At 40.3% G+C, this 15,856-nt stretch overlaps 1 protein-coding gene across 1 annotated transcript in view; it reads left to right on the top strand.

Annotated features, from left to right (window-relative positions):
- The window catches only part of LYPLAL1 (lysophospholipase like 1), a 32,582-nt gene that overhangs the window by 3,839 nt on the left and 12,887 nt on the right, over positions 1–15,856 (top strand). Inside the window, exon 2 of the mRNA XM_036355122.1 lies at positions 2,562–2,661. Coding sequence (XP_036211015.1) covers positions 2,562–2,661 — 100 coding nt within the window. The remainder of the gene's footprint in view (positions 1–2,561; positions 2,662–15,856) is intronic.

Raw genomic sequence — 15,856 nt, 5'->3', positions numbered from 1 at the left:
TAGTACATTCTATTTAAAAAAAAAAAAAAAAGCAAGAATAAGGAGTAGCTGCTCCATGCGTTTCCTGTCTCTGCACTATATTGTTCACCAGGTGTCCTGGCCAAAAGCCTCACCGTCAGCCTTGAAACCTTTCACCATTGACACCCCCCCCCCCATATCTTGCCAATTTCGGTTAATTTTAGCTCCTAATATCTCTAGTTCCTAATTCTGTATACTCCACTGCTGTTCCCCTCGTCTAAGTATCTGTCACCTGAACAGTAGCCTCTGAACTGGTCTCCCCCATCTCCTTTTGTCCTTCATTTCTGTCTTCACAGTTACCAGGGTGATCCTTAGAGGCAAGCCACCTTCCTGCCCAAAAATATGTCTGGCTTCTCTATGCGCTCAGGATTTGTCAGGTGCCTTCAGCTTCTCTAGCCGCATTTATTTTCTTATAATTACAGCTTTATTATATGGTGTAAGGATACAAGTTAGAACCGGCCAAAAGAAGAGCTGTATCGGGAAAGCCTGGGAGGGTTCTAAACCTGAATCTTTTGTCATCCTCAGTAATGAATTAACTCCCAGCGCTGAGGTATGACAATACTCAAAAGAATAATGTCACAAAGGGAGCTTCACCTGAGCCTTTTATCCAGAGTTTTTATTTGGGTTTTATTGCATAGACATGATTGATTTGGCGTTGAACTCAAATCTCCAGCCTCCTCTAGTCCCTGGAGGTCAGACTGATATCATATGGTTCAAAGCCCCAACCTTCTAATCACATGGTTGGTCTTTCTGGCTGGCCAGCTCCCACCCTGAGTCATCTTAGTGAAGCTATCCTGTGGTTTGCGGGCCTTTCCATGAATAACAAAGACACTCTAATCGCTCAGGAAATTCTAAGGGTTTAGAGGTTACCTCTCTCTTAGGAACTGGGGACAAAGGCCAGCCAAACTCTTTATTACAGTTATTGTTAAATGGGTGTCTCTAACCTCATCTCGCATTCACTGCTCTTCCTTTCATTTCCTGCTATTCAGTGCTTAGATGGCTTACTGCTCCTTCCTCCGGAGGCTCTTCGCGTTGGCCTTATGCTGTATCTGAGATGCTCCTTCCACCATCCTGTAGATTTGAGTTCACCCCATTCCACAACCTCCCGTGGGACGCCCGGTTTGTGTCCGTCCTGTTGTAAGCATTAAGTGAACAAATGACTCAGTGGATAAAACGCAGAATGAACCTTGCAGAGCTTGTATTCCAGCGAAGTTACTCCTGAACTCCTTAACTGGGTCATTTCTGAAGGCCGTAAACCCTGGCAGCAGCACACGTCTCGTTTTTGCAGTGGTTACATGTCTTTCACATACATGTATATGATTATTGGACTAATGTCTGTTTCCAACACTGAACTTACACTCCAGGAGGATAGGGGTTCTTTCTCCCCTCACCTTCCCATCACTTCCTCTAGCAGTGAACACAGTGCCTGACACATTAATAGGTATTCAGTAGGTGTTTTTTAAATTGATGTCTTACTGAATTGATTAAAAAAATTAAAGTTGTTACCGTTTCAGTTTCCTCTTCAGGATATTTTAGGGTGTCCCAAAAGTCACGCAAGAAGTAATTTTGATAGAAAACACAGGTTTATAATTAAAAATTGAAAATTTTTTATTGATTCATAAAGTATACAGTATAGGGTTATGTATGGAAAAGCACAACGGGTAAACGGCCTCCACGGCTGTGCTGGCACATACGCAAAGCCGTGGTCTTCATTGGTCTTCATTGTCCCTGCTCCTGGGCCATCATTGGTACTTGATCATGCTTATCAAATGGAAGGGATTGAAATCAAAGGGCAACAGATACTAGAATCTGATTCAATAAACCAAGTAAAATTAGGCTTTTATTTTTTGTTGTTAATGCTCACGCAAAATTCAAATCTTGCGTGAATTTTGGAACACCCTATATAAGATGGGCTATATTCATTTTTTTAATGGATATACACATACATTTATTCTTGCATGAATTTTGGTGATTTTTTAGCCTTGGAACATAATCATTATTTTAGGTCATGTAAACATGTTCTCACAATTAAATTCTGATTTCTTGAGTTTAAAAATACAAACATGCTGAATACCCCTTTTGAAGGATTTTATTATTTTAACCAAGAAAATAGTTTTAGGTTGTTCCAACTATAAAAGTTTATAAGCACTTTAGGGATTAACTATTTTTAAGAGTAAAGATAAGAAATGGCTATTTAAAGTCAGAAAAAAAATAGAATTTTTATATAGAAAAATTTATTTACTTCATTTATTTGTTCCTATTATAACCTTTAAACAAATGAGGAAACTTAACAACTCAAGCTTAAATAAAGCCTTTAAAGTGATCAATGGTGAAGTTAGGAGTAATCAAAATTATTCCTACCCATTGATGCCTGATCAGTTCATATTGATAAATCAGTTTCTGCAGTTACTTCTATGAATGGAGATTTTTTTTTTTATTCCTTGTTCCATCCTCTGTATGACATGAAAGTTTTAGACAGTTTTTAAATACACCGTATTGTCAAAATGTTTTATCTTAATCTAGATTTTATTTTTATTCATCAGGTGATTCTGGACAAGGATTGAGAAAGTGGATCAAGCAGGTTTTAAATCAAGATTTAACATTCCAACACATAAAAATTATTTATCCAACAGCTCCTGCCAGGTAAGTAGTAATTGATCTCAATGCTCAGGAGAGCTCTTTGGCATACAACATACATATGTAGATGTACCGGCTACACATTCTTTAAGCTTAATTCTGTATTTTAAATTGGGATACCTTTTTTAAAAGACTTTATTTATTTGGTAATTACACTATCGGGCCAAGTTTTGAGAGGTGAGTAGTTTATTCCCTCTTTATAAAGCATTCTCTGGAGCTCTTATCTTAAACTTTGTCGCAAGCATGGCCTATGGGACTCCACTTCTTCTGGCCCTGCAGATTGCTCCCCTGCAGCTGAGATTTCTCCAGACCTGCAGCTGCTGTGTGCAGGAGCCCAGCCACCCCTTCCCCATTGGTGCACTTCCTACCAGTCTCCTTGCAGTCTCCACTTTCCGTCCTTGGTTATCAGGTTTCTCTCCAGCGAATCTTCAGCTGAATTTTCATGGTGGTTCTTCTGTATTTTAATTGTATTTCCAGTTTGATCCTGGGAGAGTGTCAGAGTAGCTTCCACTTACTCTACCGCCATTTTGGAATATCCTAAGTTGTTTATTAGGTACTGAAGAATGGGTATTCAAATCTCCAATTATGATTATAGATTAGTCTGTTCCTTCCCTTAGTTCTTTCTCTAGGTATGTTTTTAAGTGATATTATTAGGTGTGTGCCTGTGAGGGATTATTGTCTTCCTCATTAATAGCTACTTTTATATTATAAAATGGGAATTTTTATACCTGGACATTGCATGTACTTTGTTTAATAATAATATAGTATATATCTGCCTTCCTATGTTATACTGTTTTTCCATCCTTTTGCTTTCCTTTGACGAGTGTTACATAGTATGTATTTCTTTGTCTTTTTACCTTTAACCTATCTCTATCATTATATTTAATGTGGGTTTCTTATAGACAATATTTATTTGGGCTTTATTTTTTTCTTTAACCAATCTAAATAGTCTCTGTCTTCTAAGTATTTGTTTAGACCATTTGCATTTAATGTAACTATTAATATGTTTGCATTTAAGTCTGTTTTTTTTCTGCTTTTCTCTTTCCATTTTCTTTTTTTATTATTTGAATTTTTTTAATACTCCATGTTCATTTATGTATTCTTAATTTTTTCCTTATTGCTTAAGGGGTATAAGATATTTATCAAAGCTTTTACCTATTTAGTGTTGTTATTTTAATCACTTTACATGAAATATAGAAACCTTACAGCCCATACAGGATCCTTTATCCTCCCCTCTTTATGTTATACTTGTCATATGGATATCATCTGCAAACTGAAAACTCTATCAAACAAAGTTATGATATTTGCTTTCAACAGTGACACATACTTGAAAGAATTTAAAGAGGAGAACAGTAGCATATTATATTTACCCCGCTGTGGTCTATTAAAGCATATCAGTATGTTCTGATTAAATTGTAAAGTGCCATTTCCCTATAAGGTATTCCTTTCCTCAGTCTTACTTAATAGTTTTAATCAGCTCAGTTGGGAGCATATTAAGTAAAAGTCAGCAGTTAGCTTATTGTGTTGATTTAAATGGAAAATATTGCTTCATTTTTTCATTATGTTAATTTGGACTCTATTTAACTGAAGTGCTCAATAAATATTTTTATTTCTGTGACATACTTTAATTGTATTTGTCCTTAGAGTTTTTCTTGGTTTGAGTTTATTATTAGAATTTCCATTTAAAAAATAACAATTTTTTAACAAGCCATTAATAATTTATATGATGATATGTAGTTTCTCTTGGTGTTTTAAAAAATTTCTTAAGTTACAAGTTTTGCATAGTGCTTCTACTTTTTGATTCACTTTTTTTTTTCACATGAATTGCATGTTTATATTTTTCATTAAACATGTTTTCCAAAACAGTGTTAGGCACTTTTGGTTTAGGTCCAAAACAGCTATTTTGAAGAAATAGTTTTACTTGTTTGGTTAGTAAACAGCATATTTAAATACTTATTAGTATGTAAAAACTTGTTTTCTTAGAAACATGTTCTTTTTTGAAAAAGCAACAAAAGAAAAATTGACCATTTCCTAGAAATTAGAATATGGATTTTAGAAGAATTAAAGGGAAAAGAAATTCAGAGCAAAATAAAAGTTTTAGATATTTTCTTATTTTTAGTTGACACAAATTATCCAAGTGACATGAATGATTATTGACATCCATTATTCAACAAAGACTTGTTCTTGGCACTGGGGATATCCCTGTCGGAAAGAAAGTCCCCACTCTTAGGGAACTCATACAGAAATAGAAAAAAAGAGAGAGAAATTAAGTATATTAATTTCAAATAGTGATACATTCTGTACAGTTAAGTAGGATAATGGGATAGGGAGATTATATGTCTGCATTATAGGGTGGAAGGGAGATAACACTGTAAATTGGAGAGTCAAAGAAGGTTCCCCTGCGGAAGTGACAGTTGGGTTGAACCCGCCAGGCAGGGATGTGGCAAAGAGCATTCCAGCTAAGGGAAGATCAGGAACGGGCTGTCCTGTTTGAAGGAAAGCAGGAGGGGAATGTGGACACTGGGCAAGCACCGTGAAATGAGGGTAGAGAGGAAAACTGAGTCAGATGACATTATCTTAAAGGTTATGAATGAACTTTTGATGTTACGACTTTTAGGGAACGCAGATCAAAACAGAACTTGGTATCAGGCTGAATGTCAACTCTTTTTTTGTTGCTGTTAACTTTGGGCATTTTATTCCAGCTTAATATTTTGCCAGTGTGTAATAGTTTGATTGATTGATTGATTGATTTAGTAGCTACACAGATGTTCTGTGCCTAACATATTTATTTATTGTGGTAATGTCTGAGCTCTTTTATACCAGCTAATAAAGTGATTTATTTGAGGAAGGTAAATGAGTATAACATATGTACCAGTTTGTTAGCTGTTTTAAAAAACAATTTTACTTTTATGCTTTATGTAACAGTTATTCTAACATCTTAAGAGAATTATTCTTGATTACGTTTTCACAACAGAAAAGTTCTAAAGTATTCCTTGCCTCAGTAAATTTTACCATTATCTTCTTTGAACAGAATTTTAATTTTCTTAGATAATAGAACCAAAAGCAACCATATTAGTAAAACTTTACATTGGCATTTCACCTCCATGGAGCATCAATCCCTAATTAAGTAAGGTACTGTCAGAGACAAAAAGTTAAATGAGTGTCATTTTTTCTATTAATGGCTGAGTTCCCAGAATGATTCATATCTTAGCCTATGATATCATCCTTACTTAAGTGCTTAGGCAGACAAATAAACACTTAGAGAAAGAGCAGAATAAAATGAAAAGGGAAGTAGAAATAATTCAAGCGAATAACCGTCGAATTCACCTTTAAAGTGAGTGATATGTTCAGTTTTCATTCAGAAGATCACTGTGGTTTTCAAGACAAATTGAATCCAGTCTGGAATTTCATTTTGTCTGGCAGTGACGTTAATACGAGGTGGAAAGTACCTGCCTTCATCTTCAGAGGACTTGAAGAAAGTTAATCCTGAGAAAGGGATTCTGGGATGTGAGAGGCTTGAATGTTTTCGATCTTCTCTCCCCTTCTGATTCCACTTTACTTACCTCTCTTGAACAGAGGCTTCTGAGGTCAGGAGGGTTGCAGGAGTGTGAGAGAATTTAGGCTCCATTGGAGCCCAGTATGAGCCAGTGCAGGGTTTGATCTCTGCACCACTGAGAGCCTGGGACCGAGGCAGGAGGACCTTTAGATGAGGATCAGAATGGGCCAGTCCTGGGAGAAACTAGGCTGCAAAAATCTCCCCTCTCAGACCTATGTCATAAAATGCAAATTCCCAGGCAATCATGCAAGATTCATTAAAATCCCACAAGGATTTTTTTAAGGAGAATTATTTTAAATTATTTTAAAATTGACTAAATATTTGATAATTTTTTTAGGTGGGTAAAGAAGAATGGATGCCTGAGAATAGGCAGGACAAGTCAGGTGCTGATGGTAGGAGAGGGGATCTACATTACCCCCTCAGAGCATACTGGGAAACCACTGAAATGTAGTCAGTAGGACTCTAACGCAGTATAGGTAGGTAGAGCAGTAGAACAGCAACAACAAGAATAGAGCCTTCTCAATTCGTGTTTTCACCTGAATCTCAGAACACAAAAAAATGATTTGAGTAACTATTTTCTTGGTTTTCCCAAGGATAGTATGGAACTAGCACTATTCTAGATGCATTAGAGAGAAGCCATTTATCATACATAGTGTATGTATTAAGCATCAGAGCTTAATTCTCTCATAGAACCTGGGTGAGAGAGACTAGCTAACTCAGAACCGTAGAATTAAATAAATAGCAAAGATGGAATTTTGCCTTTGTGAGGGAAGGTGTTAGTTTTTTTCTTTAATAGTTGTACCTGTAGACCCAATTGACTATCCATATAAAAGATTAACTTGCCAAAACCGGTTGGGCTCAGTGGATAGAGCGTCGGCCTGCGGACTAAAAGGTCCCAGGTTCGATTCCGGTTAAGGGCATGTACCTGGGTTGCGGGCATATCCCCAGTAGATGTGCAGGAGGCAGCTGATCGATGTTTCTCTCTCATCAATGTTTCTAACTATCTCTCTCCCTTCCTCTCTGTAAAAAAATCAATAAAATATATTTTTTAAAAAAAAGATTAACTTGAACATTTTATGCACACATATATTCCAGAAAAATTCAAGACTTAAATGTAAAAATGAGAACAATCAGAAGAAAATCTTGTGTTCCATATGTCCCCCCCCACCCCCCCGCCCACCTTCCCTTTGAGATTCCACAGTCTGTTCCATGCTTCTGTGTCTCTGGATCTATTTTATTCATCAGTTTATTTTATTCACTAGATTCCACATATAAGTGAGATCATATGATACTTGTCTTTCTCTGACTGGCTTATGTCACTTAGCATAATACTCTCCAGGTCCCTCCATGCTGTCTCAGAGGGTAAGAGATCCTTTTTTACTACTGCATAGTATTCTGTGGTATAAATGTACCACAGCTTTTTTATCCACTCGTTTACTGATGAGCACTTGGGCTGTTTCCAGATCTCAGCTATTGTAAATTATGCTGCTAGGAACATAGAGGAGCATACATTCTTTCTGATTGGTGTTTTGGGTTTCTTAGGATATATTCCTAGAAGTGGGATCACTGGGTCAGATGGCAGTTCCATATTTAATTTTTTGAGGAAACTCCATACTGTCTTCCATAGTGGCTGCACCAGTCTGCATTCCCACCAGCAGTGTAGTAGGGTTCCCTTTTCTCCACATCCTTGCCAGCACTTGTCATGTGTTGATTTGTTGATGATAGTCATTCTGAGTAGGAGGTGATATCTCATTGTCGTTTTAATTTTCATCTCTCTGATGATTAGTGACTTTGAGCATTTTTTTCATGTCTCTTGGCCATTTTAATGGCCACTTTGGAGAAATGTCTATTTAGGTCCTTTGCCCATTTTTTAATTGGATTGTTCATTTTCCTTTTTTTTTTTAAGTTGTATGAGTTCCTTACATATTTTGGATATTAAACCTTTATCAGATGTATCATTCTCTCATACAGTGACGGGGCCAATCGGGGCCATCTCGCCCAGTCCCCATCCTTTCCATTTTGTTGACGGTTTCTTTTGCTGTGCAAAAGCCTTTTATTTTGATGTGGTCCCATTTCTTTACTTTCTCCTTAGTTTCCTTTGCCCTAGGACAGTGGTCGGCAAACTCATTAGTCAACAGAGCCAAATATCAACAGTACAATGATTGAAATTTCTTTTGAGAGCCTAATTTTTTAAACTTAAACTATATAGGTAGGTACATTGTTATTAACTTAACTAGGGTACTCCTAAGGCTTAGGAAGAGCCACACTCAAGGGGCCAAAGAGCCGCATGTGGCTCGCCAACCACGGCCCTAGGAGTTGTATCCATAAACATTGCTACAAGAGATGTCTGAGTTATTGCTGCCTATGGTTTCTTCTAGGATTTTTATGGTTTCACGACTTATATTTGTCTTTTATCCATTTTGAGTTTATTCTTGTATATGGTGTAAGTTGGTGGTCTAGTTTCATTTTTCTGCATATATCTGTCCAATTTTCCCAGCGACATGTATTGAAGAGGCTGTCTTAACTCCATTGTATGTTTTTCTTCCTTTGTCAAATATTGAGCGTAATGGCTTGGGGCCGCTTTATGTGGTCTCTGTTTTGTTCCATTGATTTATTACCTGTCCGTGTGCCAATACAATGCTATTTTGATTACAGTAGCTTTGTATCCACTCGTCTACTGATGGGCACTTGGGCTGTTTCCAGATCTCAGCTATTGTAAATTATGCTGGTAGGAACACAGAGGTGCATACATTCTTTCTGATTGGTGTTTTGGGTTTCTTGATATCTGGTATTGTGTCCAACTTTGTTCTTCTTTCTCAAGATTGCTGCAGCCATTTGGGTCTTTATAGGTTCCATATAAATTTTTGGAGTATTTGTTCTAGATTGTGAAATATGCTGGTATTTTATATATTTAAGTGTCAACAATAAAGCACTCTTCTAAATCACTAAACACTTAAAAGCACAGTAGCAACAAGCAAATGATATGACCAGGTAATTCCATATGTGTGGTGTTCTAGAGGAGGCAGCACTGATCTGTAGAGAGAAAATCTCCAGTGATTGCCTGGGAAGGGAATGCGAATCGCTTGCCAAGAGACATGAAGGGGTTTTCTGAGAAAAGGGAATGTTCTGTATCATTGTGGCAATGGTGGTTAAATTGTCAAGTCTTTGAACTATATACTTAAAATGTGTACTTTTATATGTTTACATTATTCCTCAATAAAGTTGATTTTAAAACGATAGTTGATACCCTTCAGAGGTAGCATTTTAAAGGGTGTTAGCACCGATTGCTGTTAGGGCTGTGGGCAAAAGGCTATTATCTTTTCCTGTTGAAAGGTTAACTTAGAGCAGTGGTTCTCAACCTGTGGGTCGCAACCCCTTTGGCAGTCAAACGACCCTTTCACAGGGGTCGCCTAAGACCATCCTGCATCTCAGATATTTACATTATGATTCATAACAGTAGCAACATTACAGTGATGAAGTAGCAATGAAAATAATTTTATGGTTGGGTCACAACATGAGGAACTGTATTTAAAGGGCCAGAAGGTTGAGAACCACTGACTTAGAGCCTTTATGGAAATTACTTTAAAACACCTTTTAAGATAAAAATTATACCTTTCAATCCAGCAGACCTGTTTTTGTACTCTTTCATAGGAATAACAGTTCCAGTAGGTAAAAACACATATACAAATATATTTAATGTAGCATTCTTAGTGGCTAGAACCTGAGTACCAAATCAATGCCAATTAGTAGAGGAATGGTTGACTACACTGTGGACCATCTTTATCATAAGATACTAGAGGCCCGGTGCACAAATTCATGCACAGGTGGGGTCCCTCGGCCTGGCCAGTGATCGGGGCCAATCGGGGCTATCTCGCCCAGTCCCTATCGGGGCCTATCGGGGCTATCTCGCCCAGTCCCTATCGGGGCCTGCCGGCCAGGGGGAGGGACCACAGGAGGTTGGCTGTGGGAGCGCACTGACAACCAGGGGGCAGCTCCTGCGTTGAGCATATGCCCCCTGTGGTCAGTGCACATCATAGCTACTGACTGGTCGTCTGGTCATAATGGTTGCTTAGGCTTTGCATATATAGATTACATAGCCAGTTAAAATGATGGGGTACAACTATATGAGGTGGAAAGATTTCCATGAGGTAAAGAGAAAAGGCACATAAGAAAACCAAATAGGCTGTTTAATTTTTGAAAAGCAATAGTGTTTTAAAAAGTGTCCTGACAAGATGCTTATTTTAATGTACATACAAGAAAAACATTCAAGTATATATTTTAGATAATAAAAATGGTTTACCTAGTGCAGAGCTGGGGAATGTCCAGCCCATGGGCTGTGTACGGTCCGCAAAATCATTTGGTCTGGGCCTGACAAGGCATTAGAGGTGAATTAATTAAATATTTGATGAAATATAGCAGGCTAATTTTTTTCAAGAAAAATGATTTTAAATATAATAATTTACATGCAATAAACAATAATTCAAGAAAAATGATTTTAAATATAATGTTACATGCAATAAACAATAATTCAAGAAAAACGATTTTAAATATAATAATATTGCATGCAATAAACATTAATATTTCAAGAAAAAAAGATTTTAAATATAATATTACCAAAACTGTACTTACATAGTATAATATCACAAAAGTTGTAGGAAATATTAAAAAACTGCAAATAACAGGATTACTTCTATTATATTCTAAAATATTTCTTTTCTCTGCCTCTATTTTTGTTTATCACTTTATGTTGTTCATTATATTCCACAAATGAGTGAGATCATGTGATATTTATCTTTCTCTGACTGGCTTATTTTGCTGAGCATAATGCTCCCCAAGTCCATCCATGATATTGCAAATGGTACGAGTTCTTTCTTTTTTACCGCAGTGTAGTATTCCATTGTGTAGATGTACCACCGTTTTTTAATCCACTCATCTGCTGATGGGCACTTAGGCTGTTTCCAAATCTTAGCTACTGTAAATTGTGCTGCTATGAACATAGGGGTGCATATATTCTTTCTGATTGGTGTTTCTGATTTCTAGAAGTGGGATCACTGGGTCAAATGGGAGTTCCATTTTTAATTTTTTGAGGAAACTCCATACTGTTTTCCACAGTGGCTTCACCAGTCTACATTCCCACCAGCAGTGCAAGAGAGTCCCTTTTTCTCCGCATCCTCTCCAGCACTTGTCATTTTTTTATTTGTTGATGATAGCCATTCTGACAGGTGTGAGATGGTACCTCGTTGTTTTGATTTGCATCTCTCGGATGATTAGTGACTTTGAGCATGTTTTCATATGTCTTCTGTATGTCCTCTTTCTCAGAGTGCCTATTAGGTCCTTTGCCCATTTTTTGATTGGATTGTTTATCTTCCTTTTGTTGAGTTGTATGAGTTCCCTGTAAATGGAGATTAAACCCTTATCGGAGATGACATTGGCAAATATGTTCTCCCATGCAGTGGGCTTTCTTGTTGTTTTGTTGATGGTTTCTTTTGCTGTGCAGAAGCTTTTTATTTGGATGTAGTCCCGTTTGTTTATTTTCTCCTTAGTTCCCATTGCCATGGTGTCTGTATTGCTAAAGATATTGCTACGACATATGTCTGATATTTTGCTGCCTATGGCTTCTTCTAAGATTTTTATGGTTTCCCATCTTACGTTTAAGTACTTTATCCATATTGAGTTTATTTTTGTGTATGGTGTAAGTTGGTGATATAGTTTCATTTTTTTGCATGCATCTGTCCAATTTTCCCAACACCATTTATTGAAGAGACTGTCATGACTCCATTGTATGCTCTTGTCACCTTTGTCAAATACTAATTGAGCATAATGGCTTGGTCGATTTCTGGGTTCTCTGTTCGGTTTCATTGATCTATATGTCTCTTCTTGTGCCAGTACCAGGCAGTTTTGAGGACAGTGGTTTTGTAATACAGCTTGATATCTGGTATTGTGATCCTTCCAACTTTGTTCTTCCTCAGGATGGCTGCAGCTGTTTGGGGTCTTTTTTTATTCCTTATGAATTTTTGGAGAGTTAGTTCTAGGTCTGTGAAATATTCCTTTAGTATCTTAATGGGGATTGCATTGAATCTATAAATTGCTTTGGGTAGGGTAGTATGGACATTTTAATGATGTTGATTCTACCAATCCATGAACATGGTATATACTTCCATTTGTTTATGTCTTCCTCTATCTCTTTTTTCAGTGTCCTGTAGTTTTCCGAGTACAGGTCCTTTTACATCCTTAGTTTAGTTTATTCCTAGGTATCTTAATGTTTTTTGGTGCGATGATAAATTGGATTTTTTTTTAGTTTCTCTTTCTATGAGTTCATTATCTATATATATAAAAGCCAAAGCGACTGGTCGTTATGACATGCACTGACCACCAGGAGGCAGATTTTCAATGCAGGAGCTGCCCCCTGGTGGTCAGTGCGCTCCCACAGTGGGAGCACCGCTCAGCTGACTGATGGGCACCAGACACCAGGCTCACTGCTAGTGAGCTCCCCTGAGGCGGCAGGAGCCTCTCCCGTCTTTGTGCAGCACACTACCAAGCAGCAGCAGTAGGCGCAGAGGGGCTGGGATGAGTGGGAGCGGCAAGAGGGCACAGGCCAGGCTGAGGAACCCCACAGTGTGCGAATCTGTGCACCAGTTCTCTAGTTGTTGTGTAAAAAAGCCATAGATTTCTGAGTGTTAATTTTGTAACCTGCTACACTGCCGAATTCATTCATTAAGTCTAGTAGTTTTTTGATGGAGTCTTTGATGTTTTCTATGACAGGCTAATTTTTAAGTTGATCATTTTGTATGGCCCTCAAATGATGTTATAAATATACAAATGGCCCTTGGCAGAAAAATCTAGTGTGATGGGCAAGGTGTCGGGGGAGTGAGAGTGGTGAAGAGAAATGGTGCAAAAAATAAGATTTATATGAAAAACATCAAAGATACACACACAGATTTATATATATCCTATCTAATAAAAGAGAAACATGGTAATTAGTGTACAACCGCTACCCTTCCCATTGGCTAATCAGGGAAATATGCAAATTAACTGCCAGCCAAGATGGCCGGCAGCCAGGCAGCTTGAAACTAACATGAGGCTTGGTTGCTTCAGTGATGGAGGACTCCAGCATTCCCCGCCTGCTGCTGCAGGCCTCTGAGCTGCAACTCTAAGCAACTATGTTACAAATATAGAAGCTAAACAAAACCCCAGAAACCTGCTTTAGTCCCCGGGCTTCAGCCAGCAGGATCGCAACATTGTTTCAAATACAGAAGGTAAACAAAGGCCAGAAACCTGCTTTCAGCAGCGGAGGCCTAAGAGCTGGAGCCAAGCCTCAAAGCTAAAGCTGGCCCAGAATAAAAAGAAAAAAAGAAAAAGAAAAAAAGGAGCGGTTGGGAGCTTCAGTCACCCACCAGCCTGAAAACAGCCCTCAGCCCCTCACCCAGACTGGCCAGGCACCCCAGTGGGGACCCCCACCCTGAAGGGTGTGTGACCAGCTGCAAACAGCCATCATCCCCTCACCCAGGCTGGCCAGGCACTCCAGTGGGGACCGCCACCCTGATCCAGGACATCCTTCAGGGCAAACCAGCCGGCACCCACCCGTGCACCAGGCCTCTATCCTATATAGTAAAAGGATAATATGCCTCCTGGCACCAGGATCAGTGTGACAGGGGGCAGCGCCCAAACCCCCTGATCGCCCTGCGGCTCTGTGTGTGACGGGGGGGGGGGGGGCGGGGGGGCACAACCTCCCTATCCACCCTGCTCTGTTCGTGACAGGGAAAGGTGCCCCAACCCCCTGATCAGCCCTGCTCTGTGCCTGATAGGGGGGAGCTCCCCAACCCCCTGATCGCCCTGAGGCTCTGTGTGTGACAGTGTGCGGCGCCCCAACCCCCTGATCGGCCCTGCTCTGTGTGTGACAGGGTAGAGCCATAACCTCCCCATCGGCCCTGCCCTTAGTGTGACAGTGGCGGCGCCCCAACCCCCTGATCGGCCCTGCTCTGTGGGTGATAGAGGGCGGCACCCCAACCCCCACCCCACGGGCCCTGCTCTGTGTGTGATGGGGTAGAGCCATAACCTCCCCATCGGCCCTGCCCTGAGTGTGACAGTGGCGGCGCCCCAACCCCCTGATCCGCCTTGCTCTGTGTGTGACAGGGGGCGGTGCCCCAACTCCCCTATCGGCCCTACTCTGTGAGTGACGGGGGGAGCTCCTCAACCACCTGATCGGCCCTGCTCTGTGCTTGACAGGGAGGAGCTCCCCAACCCCCTGATGGGCCCTGCTCTGTGCGTGACAGGGTATGGAGCCCCAACCCCCCTGATGGGCCCTGCTCTGTGCGTGACAGGGGGCAGCGCCCCAACCCCCTGATTGGCCCTGCTCTGTGCGTGACAGGGGGTGGCGCCGCAACCTCCCCATCGACCCTGCCTTGAGTGTGACAGGGGGCGGTGCCCCAACTCCCCAATCGGCCCTACCCTGAGCATGACTGAGGGTGGCATCGCAACCTCCCAATCCGCCCTGCTCTGTGCATGACAGGGGGTGGCGCCCCAACTCCCCAATCAGCCCTGCTCTGAGCCCGACCAGGGGCTGCACCTAGGGATTGGGCCTGCCCTCTGTCACCTGGGAGCAGGCCTAAGCCAGCAGGTTGTTATCTCCCGAGGGGTCCCAGACTGCGAGAGGGCACAGGCCGGGCTGAGGGACCCCCCTCCCCCCCGAGTGCACAAATTTTTGTGCACCGGGCCTCTAGTCTATATATATAAAATATCATGTATCGTCATTAAACAGAAAATTTTAGGTTTTTATATACTGTATTATAGGGATATTCAAGATATACATTCCAGTTTTGTTTTGTTTAATGTTGTGGGGTGTTTTTTAAATAAATTTTTATTGATTTCAGAGAGGAACGGAGAAGGAGAGAGAGATAGAGATCTCATCAATGATGAGAGAGAATCATTGATCAGCTGCCTCCTGCATGCCCCACACTGGTGATCAAGCCCACAACCTGGGCATGTGCCCTGACCAGGAATTGAACCTCAACCTCCTGGCTCATAGGTCGATGCTCAACCACTGAGCCACGCCAGATGGGCAAGATATACATTCAAGTTTTCGAAAGCATGTTGCAAAGTCATGTTTATAACATGGTTCTATTTTAGTAAATAAAAGACCCTGTATAGATGAGTTCTTATTTCCAGATTTCTTTTAATTTGTCTGAGAAACTTTCCAAATGCCTTCCTCTTGATTTCCTGGCTCCCAAAGTGGATGCCAATGTATTTTGGTGTGGTCTGATCAATACAGAAAAATGATGGTGTCGCTCTCCTTGCCCCCTTCAGTCCTACCCGTTGGTCTCAAAGCTTGGATGCTTCCCAAGGCAGATTTGCACAGATTGAGGGTCCTTTTGATACAGTGGATAAGAGAATGAGAATTCAATATTTATAGCTCCCTGGGTCGCTGAGGTTCCACTGGGTTTCACTAGAGAAGTTGAAGGGAAGCACCCTCAGGGTTCAGCTGGTGTCTCGCATCCTCCAATGCTTTGCTCTGGTGTACATTTCACACTGTCTCACTGATTCTGGAGGTGAGAGTATACAGCTAACCAAAATGGGCCAGGAGTAGGTGCAGGAAGAATTCTGCATCTGTGGTCATCACTGGTTTACATTCCTTTCACATCATGATGG

The sequence above is a fragment of the Myotis myotis genome, unplaced genomic scaffold (assembly GCF_014108235.1).
Source record: "Myotis myotis isolate mMyoMyo1 unplaced genomic scaffold, mMyoMyo1.p scaffold_m19_p_21, whole genome shotgun sequence".
Classification (NCBI taxonomy): domain Eukaryota; kingdom Metazoa; phylum Chordata; class Mammalia; order Chiroptera; family Vespertilionidae; genus Myotis; species Myotis myotis.
The sequence above is the reverse complement of the archived record's forward strand: the minus strand, read 5'-3'. Positions and strand labels throughout refer to the sequence as shown.